At 31.7% G+C, this 17,970-nt stretch overlaps 1 protein-coding gene across 1 annotated transcript in view; it reads right to left on the bottom strand.

The window, feature by feature from the left end:
* Positions 1–17,707, bottom strand: part of LOC148630203 (intraflagellar transport protein 172 homolog) — a 40,842-nt gene extending 23,135 nt beyond the window's left edge. The window contains exons 1-14 of the mRNA XM_088563131.1: positions 17,554–17,707; positions 9,758–9,901; positions 8,934–9,046; positions 7,983–8,088; positions 7,386–7,465; positions 6,933–7,020; positions 4,152–4,366; positions 3,827–3,950; positions 3,540–3,635; positions 3,243–3,404; positions 2,928–2,981; positions 2,549–2,652; positions 597–682; positions 155–219 (exon numbers count right to left, since the gene is read on the bottom strand). Of these exons, the coding sequence (XP_088419257.1) occupies positions 155–219; positions 597–682; positions 2,549–2,652; positions 2,928–2,981; positions 3,243–3,404; positions 3,540–3,635; positions 3,827–3,950; positions 4,152–4,366; positions 6,933–7,020; positions 7,386–7,465; positions 7,983–8,088; positions 8,934–9,046; positions 9,758–9,901; positions 17,554–17,592 (1,476 nt within the window). The 5' untranslated portion in view covers positions 17,593–17,707. The remainder of the gene's footprint in view (positions 1–154; positions 220–596; positions 683–2,548; positions 2,653–2,927; positions 2,982–3,242; positions 3,405–3,539; positions 3,636–3,826; positions 3,951–4,151; positions 4,367–6,932; positions 7,021–7,385; positions 7,466–7,982; positions 8,089–8,933; positions 9,047–9,757; positions 9,902–17,553) is intronic.
* Positions 17,708–17,970: the final 263 nt, after the last annotated feature.

Raw genomic sequence — 17,970 nt, 5'->3', positions numbered from 1 at the left:
AAATTATGATAAAAATAATTTCCATTTCAACCTGTTCAGACTGACACAGAGTTTGTAGTTCTGTCAATAAAGAAATGAAAACATCAGGTCTAAAGTTTATCTAAGACACAGAAATATATCTCTTAAAACAGAAAGTTATATACATGAGACTTACCTCTAACCAGTCAATCTTGGATTCGTGAGTAATCTGTGCCAGAGTCATACCATTCAATAAATCAACTAGAAATAAACTTTAATTGATAAAAATCCAACTCCAGTAAAGTGTTGTTTGATAGTCTCAAATTAAGAAGAACAAACCTTATAAGTCAGAAGTGTAATAAATAAGAAAAAATATGGCATTAATGGAACATTAAGTGATACCCCACGATGTAATGGTGAAAAAAAGGTGAAGGCAATATGGCTTACCTGGAAAACTGAAAACTGACCTTAAACTATATATACTGTAGTAAACAATTGTGCAAAGTTAAAAAAAAATGAATCTGTTCTCAAGTTTTCATCTAGAACCCATCAGTGGACAGACAGACAGACATACAACTTCTTGGAAGGTACCACATAATACCTCACCACTTCCAGTAACGAGTTATTTCTACCCTTACCAATAGCAACAGTCTTTAGATCCAAGAGGTAAGCTATCTTCTTGTTGTCTTCTACACCCCTCTGTCTTCTCTCATTCAGACGAACACTAACAAAAATACAATTCATTTACTGGCATAAAACATATAAAGAAGTAAATATGGTGTCTGTATACCAATTCCTATACATACGTTAATTAGTTTATAAAGAGGGTTCAAAAATGAAAGGTTTTAGAAAACAAAAATAATTAATATACTGAATAAACAGTATATATATATCAATTATTTTTGTTTTCTCCAAATTTAAAACAATTATTTGAATTAAATAAAATAATTATTGACCATTTTGAAACATTTTTTTAGATGTCACTTAACAAACTATGTCTTCAATATTTCAAGCAGTGTCAAATTCATTATATGGGACACACACACATGATTTCAACAGCATGAACTATTATTTTATTGATTTAATCTACATTTCATGTTCTTCAAATAGTAATGGAATGAGCTTTCGCTGCCTGAATTGACTGTAGAAAATCATTCTAAATGTTATTGACACAAAAATATTGTGACTGACTAACTAGAAAACCTATTAAATGCCAATGTATTATTCTGACAGGTACTATAACTTGAAGACAATGGAAAAAAATTTGCTTTTGTCTAGATTTAGTTTAAGATAATAAATTTTATAATTATTTAATTTTGGTTTGTTAGGAGTACAGTGGATTCCGCTTAATTGCATAGCCTATTTGCCAGTAAAAATTATGCAAATAACCGGGCTATTCTTATAACCGAAATTACGATTTTACCGAAAGTGTGAGTTCAGGTAAGACGACGATACTGTGGATCAACCAGGGATATCACTGTTCAACATTTCTGGTCTGGTATTTAACTGTTATAGACCTTCTCATTGTATTGTTCTTTTATCAATAAATAATAATATATATTGTGTTTGTCTTGTTTATTGACCTTCTTTACGTTATGTGTATTTATAAGTAAAACCACGTGTTTCTCATCTATAAATAGTCAAGTAATTTCCTGACCTTTCTACGAAAGAAAATCCCATATTTCATATTTCAGCCAGGATTCAGTGTAATATTCATCAATGTTTGCAGTTTGTGGGCTTTTGAAATGGTCTGTGTGTTTTTATTCCTCTGTTCATTGTACACTGATAGTTGTGTATTATACGCGTCATTGACCTCGATATATTCCTATGAAGTGTGGATAGTATGGGGCACCTTAGGGTAGTTGAATTTCATTAGACATTGTACTGAATGAATGACTTTTAATTTTCGTATATTTATGCCTAGTAACCCAAGCTCACTCAAAACTGTTCAGCTCATTAAAGAAAATTAAATTTACATTGATAATCATTTGTAGTCGTAAGAATTTAAATAGGGACAAAAAATACTCCAAGCCGAACCTCAAGCCGCATCATAAAGTGATGTTCGGCATGTCGTCAGAAGTCTTTGTTCACCTAGGTGCTTGTTTATTTTAATGTAATTAGAAATCATTTATATTGTCTTTTATGTCCATTATTTTTTTAATCCATTATTAACACCTCCTGATTGATGATAATCTAGTTTTTACAACAATAAATATGATTGACATATTTATGACCCGAAGGCTTAAAATAGAATTTGGGAAAACCTGTCTTTACCTGGCCGAGGCAAAATTCTCTATGCAATAAACCGAAATGCACCTCCAAGGTCTATGCAAATAAGCGATTTTTTTCCTAATAGAATAATTGGAAATGGTTTTGTGCAGGAGAAAATTATGCTAATAACCGAAATATGCAATAAAGCGATATGCGATGAAGTGGAGTCGACTGTAGCATATGTAACATTTATATGGAACAATTTCATGACCAGAAAATAAAAGTAACAAGTCATCCTACTTTAAGAAAGATATTGTCAAAACTATCTATTTATTCTAGAATATAGAAAAAAACAATTAAGTACTATAATTTGATTTACCTTATAAGATGAGGGTTCATGAATTCAGTCCTAACACAACCAAGTACCTCATTGGAACCATACTCAATCAGAGATAACTCTCCAGCATTGAAAATCATACACACCTTGAAATGCAATAACAAAACAATATGGGTTATATCATATAAAAGTTCTTAGATCCCTTAAATGTCACTTACATACAATTAATTAAAAAGTAAAAAAAACAAACAAATAAAAAAAGATTCAGGTAAAACTTCCATTTTGTTCATTAAAAAATTATTCAATAGTTGATACATATGTATTACCAAAAAAATACATATTCTTTTTAAGTTGCAATCAAGTGGGGCAGACAAACCATATAGAAAATTAAAACAAATTTAAAAAATTGTACATAACTTACATTTTCATTGTCAAAGTAGTATTTCTCGTTGCCTCCTGATGCATGCCATGGTACCTACAAAGTAAGATAAAGTACTGTCTAATCTATCTTAAAGAAGTAATACTTTAAAATAAGAAATGTAATTATGTATCAATGATAATATGACTACAAATGTTATGAAAGGGGCAAAAACATAAAAAAATTATAATGTTTGAAAAATGTCATCAGGAGAACCATTGAAAAAAAAACAAGAGAAATAAATTAGGTATAAAAATTGAAAATCCTGATCAATAATACCATTGATTACTGATTACCTCACTATTGATTACTAATTACCTCACTAAGTTTGTTACTATTCAGATCACCTAACAGAATAGTGTCAGATGTATGAGCTATCAGGTAGCGATCTTTTCCCATAATCCTAACTTCATCGATTTCATATCCATAATGAGATTTTAACACTACTCTAGTGCCACTTGATAAATTCTTAACAATCACCTAAAATAAATAGTACAGTGTAAAAATTATCCTCAAATATCCAACAGATGTTATAATGATACATTATCATATGTCAGTACTCAATTTAGTTCCTAAAGTAAAAAATACTTCTATTCAGTAAAATGGTAAACAAACCTGACTGAGGCCAACATGTGTCATCTCAAACTTATTCTTGTAGATAGTCCTCTTCAAACAGCAGTCAAATAATTCTACACCACCACACAATGTACCCTGTGGGGAATAAATAACATTAATTTCATAAATTCAATCATATCTTTTGTGGGCTATAAATATATACATATTAAAAATTTACTTATAGTCAAGTTCTTTTTTATAGAAAGACAACTGACTGAATAGTGCATTAACAGGACAATCTTTAAAATGACTGATGGTGAGCTTGAGATTGACAGTTAATAACATACACATGTAACTCTGGACCCATCCTTCTTCCAAGCCAGAGCTGTAATGGTATAGAGGTTCTTGATATCCTTATTCTTTGGTTCATCCCACATCTGTCTCCTTGGACTCCAGTTTAATACTCTCAATCTTAAAATATAATCAATATTCAATCAATTAAACGTCTGTCTCAGATATCATACACATTTGTAACATTATTCAGCACTCTTTATGCAAATATAACTGCTATACTTGCTGCATAGCGCATATAAATGGAAAAAAATACCAGATGAAAAATAAATGAGTCGCAACGATAAATACTGCATAGATGCTTAACCTCATACAACTGACCTATCAAAACTTCCAACAACCACAGACTGTCCACTTGGGCTGCACACAGCTATAGTAAATTCATGTTCATCATCATCTCTAGAGAAATCAAAATGTTGGAAACTTCTGCCATCACGTCCATATGCTATAATTCTTTTGTCACACCCTGCTGCTACTATGGAATTCTGGGAAAATGCTAGGGCATATGGTGGACAGGGATGTGTGCTTATTTTACCCTGAAAATATAAACATAAACTGATGACAAACAACCACACATTAATTTCATTTATTGTTTTGATGAGTACCTGATAAAACTTCTTCAATTTGCAAAATTAAGACCTACACTGAACACTATTTCGAACTTCAAAGAAAAGGAGTATGCCAAATTATTCAAAGTTTTTAACATATTATATTCAAGCTTACTAGGTTTAAGAAAAATGATCAAAAGATTGTGCAGTTTGTATGATCTAGCCAAGGCTCTGAAAAAAGTTCATTCATTTTGATGGTCTACAGAACAGTCATTATTCTCTGTAAATTATGTATCACTTAACTCAAGACAGTTAGAAAGCCATTTACATTCTCTTACATTTGAAGTCTGAAAAAAAAATGAGCCCTTACCATGTTACAATGTTTTTTTCATTTCACTGGGTTAATGTTGCAAATGTAAATAATTGGCCGTTCACATATGTACATACAAAATATATGCTGGTAACATTAAAATACATAGAATTGTTCAGATTCAAAGGTCCATTAGAATTATTTTGTAACTTTTGCACATATGAGACTTGCCAATTCCATTGTGTCCACAAACATGAATTTAGTCATCTTATATATACTCCTACACACTATACACAACATCAGTTTAAGTCAGTTAATTTTTTATTTAATCATAATTTTCTTCAGCCTTTCCTTTATTGAGGCAGGGTTGTCTTTTTATTTGTGTGATGCATTTCTCAGTTTATAAAAACCAAACACCAGTACTTAGGATGGATATGCACAATCAATAAAAATTTTATAATTCCTCACGAGAAATTCCATTGTAATTCCGCCATTTTTGTTGCTAAGTGCCAATTGTTGACAAAATACTAATAATTGTATTTTTCAATTTCTATGAAGACAAAAATATAATTTCTCATGAATATGAAAAAATAAACAATCATTTAGTAGGAATGATGAATATGAAAAAATAAACAATTCAGAAGAATTTTCGACACAAAGGCAGTAAAAAATCTTCGTTTTTGTCAAATTACCAGCAACTGAAAATTGTCTTGGTAAAAACATCACAACCTATTTGACAATGTAAACATTGTGATCTGGATTTAAAATGTCATCGGATTTGAATACAACAGGCTCCTAGGAGCCTAATTCCCTCACCTGCTTGAATTTTGCCTTTCAAAGGCAATAAATTTAACAAGAAGTTGTCCAATAATTTTACTCAAGAAGCCTTTGGTAAGATTTACCATAAGGATCATTTCAACAACTAAAAGTTTCTTTTAATCTACCATAGTTTTCAAGATATAGACAGAAAACTGTAAAAAAAAAAAAGGCATTTTTCACCTTTCAAGGGCAATAACTCTTGCAAGGAGTCGTCTGACAACTTTTATCCCTGAAGACTATTGTAGTCCTAATAACAAGAATCATTTCAGCTATTGGAAGAATTTAGCTTAACCTAACGGTTTTGGAGATATATGCAAAATACATCTGTCTGACACCTATGATCTATTTTTAGTAACAGTGGCCATGTTTTTCGACAAATAAAAAATCCCCACATCAGTTCTATGCAGAATACCCCAAGGAACATCCATACCAAGTTTGGTTTCAATTGGTCAAGTAGTGTCAGAGAAGAAGATTTTTGAAAGAAATAACACTAAAAATAGCAAAAATCGCTGAAAAAGGGCAATAACTCCAAAATGGCTTAACAGATTAAAACCAAAATTTGACCAGAGATAGATCTCATCATGCTGAACACTTTTACCTAATCAGATTTTAGCTTAACCTAAAGGTTTTGGAAATATATGCAAAAAACTACTGTCTGACCCCTATGTTCTATTTTTAGTAACAGCAGCCATGTATTTCGACGGATAAAAAATTCCCACAATCAGTTCTATGCAGGATACCCTAAGGAACATTCATACCAACTTTGGTTCTAATTAGTCCAGTAGTTTCAGAGAAGAGTTTTGTGTAATTGTTAACGACAAAGACGGACGCCAAATGATGGCAATAACTCACATGGCCTTTTTATGGAGAAGCCGTTTTGTGATATGAATAAGCATAGCCTTTAACCCATTATAAAAAATTGGTAAGTTTTAATAAAACTGTAGACCAGTCTTTATTTAAAATTTGAACAATATGTTATGCATGCGACGTCGAGTATACATACATTGACCACATGGTTTTGTTTACACCTATGCAAACATGATTAAGTGGATAACAGAGCACTATCGATCTTTTTTGAAAAAAGAAAAACAAAAAAAATTCAAAGAACAAGTGCAAGCTCATTGGTATGAAATAATTATATTTGCAATTAACAAGCCCTGTGAACAAGTCAATTATAGGGTCACAGGTGGCTGTAGCTGCACATTGAAATAGTGTCACCTGTCAAACTGAATTAATTTAAAAAATAAAAGAGGGGTATATCAAATAGGATGCTTTGGGTAAAAGACAGAAAAAACTGAAACTGAATAAGGATATATTTTTTTATGTCTGTAATTTGCACATGACTGTCAGTCATTTTCTCAATTTATAATTCAATGGCAATTTCTGGAGCAACCTAATAAATCAGAGTAAACAACACCGACTTACCTGGGTATCACCAGAGCCTTCATCATCAAAGAAATACCTAACAATAGCACCATCTGCATGTCCTGATAAAAATCCTTTACCAGATGGACTAAAATTGATGTAATAATCTTTATTCATATTTTGTTGTTTATATAAACTTCAAATCATTTGCTATTATCTTTATCTGCATTTTATAGAGGGTAAATGAAGACTAAATAACAAAAGATTAAAATGAAACATCTTCAAAACTTTTTAACAGATGTGTTTACATAAAAATAGTAAGACAAGTCTTTGACCAATAGCCTAGATGGATTTACATTACAAATACGGCTTCCATTTTATACCTTTGGAATAAAAATAAAATGGTCATAGAATTTGTGCATTTTGTAGTTAAATAAAAAAAATGTGTTCATCCATCATATATCAGAAAACTGCTTTTCCTGTATATTGAGCAAATTTGAATGAACAACTTACTTGGCAGCCAGGGATACAACATAGGACTCTGTCCCATAGATAGTGGAAGATTTGTTGGTTTTTATATTAGCAGCTCTTACCTACAAATATATGATAGAATTATTTTTTTAAACTCTAAGAAGAACATGTAAGATATTATTTTCAATATAATTTTTATTGTTTTTTTCTTTCTAAATAAAATCTTATTCAGAAAAAAAAAGCCAAACCTTGACCAGAAACTTTCCAAAGAGAAATGGTGGGTTATACCAGGTTTAATGACTAACCACACTTACCGCTTCCATAGCCACATTTAATTTTTTGGGTGTAACTTTGCATTGTGTACAAATCAAGTCAAAACTGGTAAAACAGATGTCAACTGTGTGTTGGACAAAACAACTGATGTAATGAAAAACAAATCTGTAATTATTTTTTCTATTGTTACGAAATAATCTGTGTTAAGACCTTGTTAAAAAAGAAAACTTTTTAAGAGATTGGATAAGGCACACTTTCTTGTATCCTTGGTTAATAAGTTGGAGGACAAAATCACGATAGCATTTTTGAAATAATACACCTGATTTTCATTTAAGAGACATCATAGTGAACAATAGAAATTCCTACTTTTCCATCAGCAAGCCCAAAGACAATAGGTTGTTCTGGTGGCCATATCATACAGGTAACGGCACTCTGCTGGACAAACTTATTACAGATAACCTTCTTCTCTCCCCTGTAATATATAACATTCACTGCATTAGTCAATCAATGTAATTCAGTCAGTGTCTTTTTGCAACAGGCCAATCTCAGGAAAAAATAACTACAAATTAGAAATGAAGACCAAACTACAAACTTTTAGGTATAAACAAATACATTAACTCCTCTAACACATATATGCATGCAACATTTCTAAAAAAAAATTATTTTTATTTTTATTTTTATTTTTTATAACAATGCAACAAATTTGCCCTGTGTATATAACAAGTGAAGTTGAGGGTGTTATTCATCAATTATTGCAAAGTTTGGTAATGAAAGAGTAATCAAGGGAACCAAGATTCTAGCGGAATTCAAAAGAATGTAATTCTGGGACAAAGACCAGACATGGAAAACAGACAAACACAACAAAGAACAGAAACAAAAGTAAATGAGCAACTCAGACTCCACTAAAAACTGGAAGCATGGACCAGGTGCACCGGTAGGGTAAGCATCCTCTGCTTTTCTGGAAACACCTGCCCAATTGCTCATAAAAAGTCAAGTCAGGGATAGACGAAAGAAGAATGGAAAACTATGACACGTTGAACAAATCCATTTTCATGGTGCAGATGGATACACCGTAACGATCCATGAGTTCCTGATGACAACCATAAAACTTCTGTACTGATGAATTCAATCTTGTGGCAACATAACCCTTTTCCAGAAGCCTAATTGTAAAATGTCTAGTGTGATACAAAATGTCTGCATAGTTACGGCAAGCTGTCCAATAAGTTAGTTAAAAAATTGGTTAATCTCCAATATAAACATTCTACATGTAATTCAATTTATTTATGTAGATCTTCCTTTCTATAAGACACTACTTACCAATCTTCACCAATTTTATATACATAGATGATGTTATCAGTCTGTCCAACGGCTATTTTTGATGAGCATGGAGAAAAGGCTAACCCCTTAACAGTGTAACTTTTCTTGCCATACTAAAATGAGAAAAAATAAATTGAAATGGAGGTTGCATATACTGTTAACACATAAATTTTCACAATTGCTAATTTTCATGGATTCTCTTGAGTGATCATAATCACAGGAATCAATTTCCAAAATCCATTTTCAATCCATTTTACAGGCACTTCTTTTCACAGTTTCTGTCCATCGTGAAATTAGTGAAAATTAGTTCACAGCAAATATTTATTTTCACTTTAACTTATAAGCTTTCACTGGAATACTCTTCATTCCCTACTGGTCTTGTTTTCAAAACACATTTTTCATTTCAGTATATATTTTTTATAAAAAATGGTTTGTTATATTTGTTAAACTTTTTACCTGTCAGTAACAGTTTGTGTTACCACAGTTCTGAAAAATACTAAGTGACTCTTAATTGTGGCATTTCGTTGTTATGTTACCTTTATTAACTGTAATGGTATACCTGGGGCTGCTTAATAAAAAAGTCTCAAATTGAGATTTTCCTTAAATCATTCAGTTTTCCTTAAATCTCCAATTTCAAGTGATCCGATTTCATTGTCTAAGTATCAGTTGAGGAAGACCGAGGAAAATCTCAATTTGTGATTTTTTTATGAAACCAGGCCCTCGTACTTAATTCTTTCTTGAATTATTATAAATTTCAAAATTTTTTTATGGAAAGATAAGAACTTGATGAAAATATAAATCAAATTATTGCCTTTAATCAATACCTTAGGATCTGCTGGTTTTAGAGAAAACTTGTCCCTTTTTTCTCCCTGTTCATCGAAAAGCAAAATGACTCTGTCTGATGTACAAACTGCCATCTTCTGATTATTAGGAGACCATGTGATGCTACATATTTTTGCTGCTCCATCCTAAAAAAATGAATGTAACAAAACTACACATTTCAGTTAATTGTTTCTATTTAGTAAACAGTTCCCTAGGGTCAATTGATGTCTGTTGGTCTATGGATAAAATTATCGGAACCAAAACGTAGCTAAAAGGTAAAGGTACACTACTGTTTAAAATCTTGAAGCAACATTCTTAACTAGTCTATAGCAGACAATATTTTCAAGAAAAATATTTTTATTTCACATAGGTTTAGGAAAAAGATATTCTTTGAACCACAGGTTAATTACAGTTTCTCTAAAAAAAAAATAGTTCTTTTGAAAGAAAAATAGTTCAAATACAGATACATGTATATAGCTATCCTTTATTTCCATGTCAGCAAATGTATGTCATAATTGCCATGCAATACAATAAAACCAGTCAAACCCTCACAGACACCATTGCTTTGTCAATCAACAGTAGTTTGATTTAGTTGTTAAAAAATATCAATTATTTCTAACCTAAATGATCTATCTTCTTAATTTAATTCTTTAACTATCAGCAAAATGAGTATTATAAATGAAAAACTATGTAAAATTATTTTAAAGTTACCATTATCAAGGTTTAGTTCTTTTATCGAGAACTGATTGACACTCTGATTATCAAATTTTCAAAGGTTGTAAACAAGTACCCTGTGATTGTCATTGTTTTTTTATGATCACGGTTATTTGTTTAATTTTTTTATAGATTAGATTGATTTTTTTATTGTATTGTCTTTTTATTAAGTTGTTCATATCATAAGCAATTTATTGCACTCCTAATTTCAGTATTTTACACTCGTATATGATTTGCATAATTATATATTACTACACCACTTTATGTTGCAGATGGGTGCCATAGAATTGTCATTTCTAGCTTAATGCAAGATCAAGATGTATCTCTTAAATACCATAGCCAGCACTCCACAGTTTAGTTTAGTTTCACACTTTTGGCTGGGATGAAAAATGATATAAATGGAAACCGGTGGTTGCTATAGTGATTAAAAATAAAGAATCTATTGTTAATAAAACATTTTCTGAAAAAAGGGACTTTTTAAAAGTATTTTGCAATGTTTTATATATTTTCAATGTTGAAGGGTTTTTTTTTCAATGACAATTTGACTTCAAGGTGAAAGTGAAAGTAAGTCAATTTTTCACCATACTAAATTTAATAAGTGGATTACAAAATGAAATAGCTCAAAATCTAACCGGCGATGCCCATATGAGGAAGGGATTTTCAAAGGAAAAAGTTTGAATAGTTTAAGGGGATAAATAAAAATTTCAGATATTTTGCGGGAAATTTGATATTTTTAAACCTGATTTTATGAACTTTTTTGCAAATTTTCGCATATTTTTGCATGGTTTCTATGATAACCCTATATGCTGTGGGTAATTTTTTTTTCAGAAAATATTTACTGCACCCTGAAGGCCTATGGCTTGAGCTATTTCTAGATATATAGATTTACAGATGCTTGACAATTTTTTAAAGAGATAAATGTTACAAAGCATCAGATTACAAGACCAAAATTAGGCAATTCTACAATACTGTGGAGTGCTGGCATACACGTTTTTTACTTGTATGAGAGCAGGAAGTTTACATTAAAAGATGAAATAATCAGTTAGTATTGAACTTTCCGTAATATAGCTGTAATATAGTCTCTGATTCAGAGGTTGCCAGTTGTTTTGATTGAGAAACCATCGGGTCATCAAGGTTACAAAGTCACCTGAAGTATATTTTCAGTAAAAGGAATACATTTATTTTGCTAGTAATGTACAAATGTATGATGTCCAAAGATGTGAAATGGGAAAGAACAGAAATGTATATTATCCTGGCATAGTCAATCAACCTAAAATCTTCAAGTTTCATTTTACTGAAATTTGTTATTTTTTAAATTCTGAATCAAGCCCATACATATATCTACGCCAGGTTTTGTTGTGAAAAAGAGAAAAACAATGACTGATTTGGAGTTAAGTTTAGTAGAGCATTGAATTCGGCTGGATATTGAAAGCAAGCCAAAATCATTGGCATAGAATATTTGACGATTACGACTTTGAAGACTCCAGTCTTTGGTTTTTATACTCTTGCTGCTGAGGAACTCCCTTTCACAAACTTTCTTCTTATTAAGATTAATAGCAAAAAAACGAAAATATGACCATATCACACCTGTACTGATTACCAGTGCAATATCAAAGTCAACTTTGAAGGAGCTCGTTTGTTCATATCAGCTGACTAGAGCACTATGACCCGAGGACTTGTTCCTATTAAAGACCTCATAAGAACTAAGACTTATGACAAATGCCATGTTGATAAAGCCGTAGTGACATTGTGGAACAGTCTCCCACTGCATATTCGAAATGTGCCGTCACTGAAGATTTTCAAAAAACTTGTTACGACACATCTTTTTTGGGCAGCTTATGAAGACAGTGTGTAAATATTGATCATTTAATTTATTACTATATCATATCTTATCAATGGATGTACTTGATTATGTTTCAGTCTCTTTCTATTTTAATACCTTTAATAAGATTTGTATTTCTATACTTTTTGATATCTTAATCAGGAGAAGTTTCATATTTCATTTTTCTTTCATTATATTTTATACTTTTTTTATTTATAATATTTCGTGAAACTCAGATTTTTAACATTTTCCTTACTACTATTTTTGCTTTTAGTAGCCTATTATTATTATGTTGTTTTTTTTAACTTGTTATTTATTATCATTTTTATATATATTAAGGTCTCACTAACCACTTCCGGGTCAAATGGCCACCTCCCTATGTAGTACCAAAAACACACTGAACCTAGACATATGCATTGTAAGTGCATTATTTGTGTGTATTACGATTAAAAGTAGTCAAAATAAAGCTAAGAATGTGTACTTTAAAATCATATATGTAATTAATTACAAAAGTGTATGAATATGTTTACATGTGTGAGTAATTTGCCTCCATGCTGTCAGTTAGCGGAACAGGTAAAAATGTGGATTTTCAGTATTATTTATTCAAGTAAATTTTGTGAAGAATTTCTACTATCATCGTACCATTAGCATAATGATTTTGGAAGCCTTACTTTCCAAGCTTCACAACGGTATGCAACTTTAAGATGTCATTTGTCCTGGGAATTCAGTGAGACTTTGAAAATTACTTTTTTAACATGTAAAGTAATGGAAACGTTAGAAGTGGTTAGTGAGACCTAATTTGTGTCGTTTGTATAATTTTATTGTCGCATGTTTTTTTACAGCGCTTAAAGTAATTTTTATCAGATAGGCGCACAATAAGTATTGCATAATAATAATAATAATAATATAAGATAGATAAAATTATTGAAAAATAAAATGAAATGCTGGAGAAGAAATTAAAGCATCAAATTAATTTTGCTCAAGCACTGATCAGGAAAGTCTACTCATAATTGTATCTGACATATTTAGAGGTCTCTCAACTGAAAAATTAAATTAAGTGTCAGACCACAAACACACTTTCATAGTCACTGATACACATATCAACATCACCTCAAAAGAAAATAAGATCACAAGATTAATGAGGGGAAACCTACAAATTCAAAACACTAAAACAAAAGGTTTGGCTTACAAATCAATGGTAAGATCTAACCTAGAATACTGCTGACGTGTACAGTCACCTCACCAAGAGAAAAAAAAAATAATATACAGCATAAATACAGGAAGTTCAGTGCAGAGCATCAAGATATGTCACCAACGGATACCACAATACCAGTAGTGTAACTGGCATGCTAAACCATCTGCAATGGCCAACATTAGAACAAGGGAGAAATAATACTAGAGTCATATGTGATATAAAATAACTAGTAATTTACTTGCAGTGGACCCAAAAATCTACCTCGCTCCCCAACCATCTCAAAATAGATATAACCCATTATATTACCAACTTGGTACTTGACAGAACCAAATACTACGACTATAGTTTTTTTCTATCCATAGTCTCTTAGAACTCATTACCACTTGCATATTTGAATGCTAAGTTACAGGGTCAATAATTTAAACAAAAATAATATATATTGTGAAGTGGCTTGAATTAAACGTAAGTAAGAATAATTAATAGGTGGATAATAGTCACGTTTTAAACGGTAAAAAGAAACTACATACCAATAAAATATAAAAAAATAAACGTTAAAAAAATTAAAGAAGATGAGCCCAAATTTTTGGCCTTACGACCTTCGTCAGGGGCAAACAGTGTTCAGTAGAAAAGTATCAACTCGACAACTGCTGATCCCTACCACTGAGACAATGTGCCCTTTAAAAATTGATCATTGTGAAATATGTGTCAAGTTCAAGATGGAAAATTATAAAATTGTAATTGAGCTGACGAAAAGCAATTGAAAACTGGGTTATGGTGACTAAATAATGCTGGTTTTGACAGTCATTCCTTAGGGGTGGGCAGTTCCAAGAAAGCTGAGGACATGCTGTTCTAAAAACTTTCATTATATTTTGCCAGAACATGTTTCCAAAAGGACCATTACTATCATGTCATTAACACTGTGGTTTTCCTCCCAAAAATGTTCACTGACTGGATAATCCTTTCCATTGGCGACACTTTGTTTATGTTGTACAAAATAATCACCCAACCTACAATAAGTCTCGCCCACATAAACCATTTTGCAGTGTTTGCAAACCACAGAGTAAACAATGTTTTCTGAGGTACAGGTAAAACCATTTTTTTACTTAAGGACTTTTGCTTGCCTGATGACAAGTAAAAGAGCATGTCAAACAGCGTGTTTGCTTACAGTGCCATGTGCCTTTTTAACTGGCAGGGGCCATCTAGTGGCACTCTTGAAAGAACTTGTAACAAGGTGCACTTTCAGACTCTTTCCTTTTCTATAGACAATAATTGGAAACAAATTGTTGAATACTGACGACATGCATTCGCATCTAATAACTATGGATCTAAAGTTGTGAATCAGAATATTCTGGATAACAACATTTTGAGGATGATGTGTTAATTCAAACAGCTGATCTAGGGTCAAAACAGTTAAAAACAGTTATTATCAACTTGGTCTGTTATACTTACCGGTATGTCCAGAAAAAGTATCAATATCTTGTTTGTACCTTCATTCAGAAGCTTAATCTGGTTTGTACCTTTATTCAGAAGCTTAAAGAGTAATCATGGGGACCAACATTCTAAGGGAAATCAAAAGAATGTATCCAGGGACAAGACCAGACATGGAAAACAGATAAACACAACAAAGAACATAAAGTAACTAAAATAATACATACAAAGTAACAAAAGTAAATGAGCAACTCAGGTTCCACTAAAAAATAGCATCTGACATGGCAGCTCTATTTTGTATACTGTGAGAGATTATTGTAAATGCTGTTGAGAACCAAACCAGTCTCTGAAAACATGATTATAAAATTAAATCAAATCATAGCTTTTTCCAAGATAGGCATAGCCAAAACAGTCAACAGTAAGGTACCCAAATGTTTAGGAAAATGACATTATCAGCTTTATAAATGCCAGACAATATGGGCCAATGACATTTTGGAGATTGCAGGGATAGAATTTAGTTGGGATCCTAGTCTAGACAGCAGGGCTGGACAGATTTCTATTCTTTTAGCCATGAAATAATACATAGGCTGATAATTGCAGTGAGGGTAGAGAAAAAAACAATCTCAATTCAACAGGGAGTCTATGGACATGCCTGGAAAAATAAACACAAACAACAAAGAACATGAAATAAATAAATATGTAGTTGTACTAAGAAACAAAAGTACATGAGCAACCCACTCAAATAAAAACCAGGAGCATGCTACATTGTATAAATTGAAGATGCAAATAATATGGGATATATGAAAAATATTGCAAGGGCATGATCAGGGTAGGAAACTCCCTCAAATTCTAGCCAGTCCTGAATACAATTTTTCAATATATTTACTAAGTGGCTATATAAAATAAAATGTTTGCAAAAATTAGCCAGTCTTGGACTTGCAGGCAGGCTACTATTTATAACTCTGGCATGATATCTCAAATTGATATCTTGCCTAAAAGATAATTCAATCATGAATAAACTTTATTTTAAATCATGCTTTACAGTGTTCTACTGTGAAAGTACTTTAATTCATGGATAACAGGTTCGTGGATTTGGACAGAAATGCAAGGAAGACTGATAACTGAAATTTGTCTAGATACATGGTCTAGAACTAAAACAAGTTGACCTAGACGAACAGCAAATCTCCTAACCTCGGACCTTTAGTACTTTCAAACCCTTCCTTGCATTATTAGGGCAATTAAAACCATATACATGTACATGTATATCAGATGTAACATGGTTTACAAAATGAAAGGTACTATGGGTTTGTTTCTTCCGAAAGTTTCAGGTTTGACCTGTCTTATGTTAGCTGTCATGTGTGTTTTTGCTTTTTGTTTTTTTAGTTTTCCATTTTATTTCATGATGTCAATAATGTAAATTTAAAAATTATTCAATTTACTCTGTGAGTGCTGCTCAGACAACTAGTCTGCAGTGTTGTGATTGATCATATGATGTATATTTTGATATACAGTACCGCTAGGTATCACAAAAATTCCAATTTTAAGCATGATACACTGTTTATATCCAAACTTGACCTAATATGATGAAGGTGAAACCTTTTAACGCTCCTGAAGAAACATTAATTAAGAACAACTTTGATAATTTTTGTCAGCTCTGATTTGATATATTATACTTATAACCATCAAGTATGGTAAATTTTGTAATGATATATATTTGTCCTAAAGCATTATACTAATTGTCATGGTCTGATATGTCTATTAGCCGAAATGTCCGGCATTCAGAGGAATTATTGGTTGTCATGGTCCGAAATGTCTTTTGGTCGAATTGTCTGGCACAGGTTAACATTAAGGTTCTTATAAATTGCGAAATGTCTTAAAAGATTTCTTTTATTGTACATGTACTTAGTTTCGCTTCATGTTTCATTTTGTACAATGTATATTTAAATTATGTTTTTATAATGATTTGATTCATTTTATTTAATTGATTTGTTTCGATTCTTTCTTTTATCGATTATTTTTGTTTTGTTTTGGCTCGTTCTCATTTCGAAATTTTTATAACCCGAGAATTATGGGTAATATTGATTACGTAAGTTTCGTAAGCATCTGGACACCATTCTGCAGACTACATGGCCAGCCATATATTGGAAAAGCTATGATTCCATTTGTATTTAATTATTGAAACTAGCAAATATTTTCCAAGACTGGTTTGGCTCTCAATCACACATATACAAGTATACGCAAATGAAGCTGCCATTATACTGTTTTTTTTCAGCTCCTGAAAATGAAGATACAAGCCAGATATTGATGCTTTTTCTTGCCATAAGTATATAAAACCAAGTTGATAATACAACCATAACCGCCCCCTTCGGAAGCATAATAATCAATAATAATAGCACCAAAAAGGGGGACTGCTGAGGCTATGAAAATTCCGACTAAAATTCTTAACAGCTTAAAGCTTGTCCGATATCTTGGAAACAAAAGATAACAGTAAGTTTTCATCAAGGATGTGATGGGATCGAACACCAAATGACGTAGAAGAGACAGAAGACATTTTAATCACCAACATTGACCAGGCAACTGCCTGGACTGGCAATTTTTGACGTAATCCTAATTATCTTTGGACTCGACATAAACTTTACCTGTGGAGGAAGCATGTTTTTCATGTGTTTAAGCTGCATCTTTAATGCAGAAACACGAAGAGTCCTACAGAAATCTTAGAATGTATATATATTGTCAGCGAACTTGTCAGAAAGATTTGTTTGTGGAATGCTAGGCAGCGCCTCGATCTGATTTTGATGGTTTCGAATTTTTCACATTTTTATCGGTAATGATGTGGTTCACAAAAACATTGTACAAATGAAAAAGCTTTTAAATTTGTTGCGATTTAAAAAATAGGAATCATGTCACTTAAGCAAAAAAGAATGGTTCGAAACTTACGTTTTGGGGAAACCAATACGATACAAGTCGTTTCGGCCATAATCACCTCGGCCACAGTAAATTTCGTCCCCACATTTAAAAATATTCTATTCTGTTGTAAATATTACACCAATTTGTAA

Source organism: Perna viridis, chromosome 1, assembly GCF_037379345.1.
Source record: "Perna viridis isolate PV_CMFRI_1.1 ecotype Kerala chromosome 1, ASM3737934v1, whole genome shotgun sequence".
In the NCBI taxonomy this organism is placed as follows: domain Eukaryota; kingdom Metazoa; phylum Mollusca; class Bivalvia; order Mytilida; family Mytilidae; genus Perna; species Perna viridis.
The sequence above is the reverse complement of the archived record's forward strand: the minus strand, read 5'-3'. Positions and strand labels throughout refer to the sequence as shown.